The sequence below is a fragment of the Danio rerio genome, chromosome 3, assembly GCF_049306965.1.
Source record: "Danio rerio strain Tuebingen ecotype United States chromosome 3, GRCz12tu, whole genome shotgun sequence".
In the NCBI taxonomy this organism is placed as follows: Eukaryota; Metazoa; Chordata; class Actinopteri; order Cypriniformes; family Danionidae; genus Danio; species Danio rerio.
In genome coordinates this window covers 13,352,501-13,353,551 of record NC_133178.1, presented here as the reverse complement: position 1 = coordinate 13,353,551, position 1,051 = coordinate 13,352,501, and the positions used below count along the sequence as shown (strand labels likewise).

At 37.9% G+C, this 1,051-nt stretch overlaps 1 protein-coding gene across 1 annotated transcript in view; it reads left to right on the top strand.

The window, feature by feature from the left end:
• The first annotated feature begins 668 nt into the window (after positions 1–668).
• gadd45gip1 (growth arrest and DNA-damage-inducible, gamma interacting protein 1) overlaps positions 669–1,051 on the top strand; it is a 9,034-nt gene continuing 8,651 nt past the window's right edge. Inside the window, exon 1 of the mRNA XM_073944224.1 lies at positions 669–851. Coding sequence (XP_073800325.1) covers positions 799–851 — 53 coding nt within the window. The 5' untranslated portion in view covers positions 669–798. The remainder of the gene's footprint in view (positions 852–1,051) is intronic.

Genomic DNA, 1,051 nt, shown 5'->3' with positions numbered 1-1,051 from the left:
CCTTACATTTCTGAAAAGAAATCAAAACGAAAAGAGGAGTAGCGGAAGGAGGGGAGGGGTTTGTGATGGAGAGGGAGGGCAGGAGCAGTTAAAACAAAAGGCCTTTTTCTTCCTCCGACTGTTCGCTGGTTAATAATCCAACCCTCCCATGCTGCGTTCCAGAAATTCAAAGTGGAGTTTCTGCTCATCTGCTGGCTGGAGCTGGCATGGAGCATTAATATGAACAGAAGTAGACCACATGCAGCCCTGTGGCTCAAAGAAACGCTCTAAAGCCCCTTAAGACTCCTCAAACATGAGCATTCATCCATTCTTCAGCAAATTACGTGGAGAGATAACCCTCGGTGTGTCTGTGAAATAAACTGGATGACAGAATGTAAAGCTTCACTATGGCTGGATTTAGCCGATTAAGGGCACATCATTCAAACTAAGTGGACTGATATTAATATTGAAGCAAAGGTAATTAATTAGTGATTTACTAATGCAATTTTATTACAAAAGAAAATATTATTGGCTGCTTTAAAGTTTAAGTAACAAGTCATTCTAATTGACATATGTTAAACTGACTGAAAGCACCATGTGTGAGTAAAAAAAATATAAATGAAGTTTTCTGTATTTTGTGTTTTCTGTATTTATTTTCATTTATTTGAGCTTTTGAATTGCATTAAGAGACCTTGGCTGTTTCTCAATTCCAAGAACGCAGAGAACGGACTTGTGTTCTTGTGGAGACTGGTCTTGCCAGGTGTCCTCGGAAGAACGAACTCAGGAGACCGCGAGGGCAGAGAACGCGTCCTTTGAGAAATGAGATGCTGCGTTCTTCCTGATGGTCACATGACCTTCACGTGTTTTAAATGGTAAATTATTTAAACATTACAGCCTTCATACAACGATTTATTGTTTTTCCCCTTTTCAGAATATATACTTTGCATAAAAACATTTAAATCTATGTTGCACAATATAAATAAAACAGATTTTAATACAAATTTCAGCAAACACCCTTAATGTGTTTATTCCTTTATTAAGATATCCATGGTAATGTTTACGTTCACCGTTT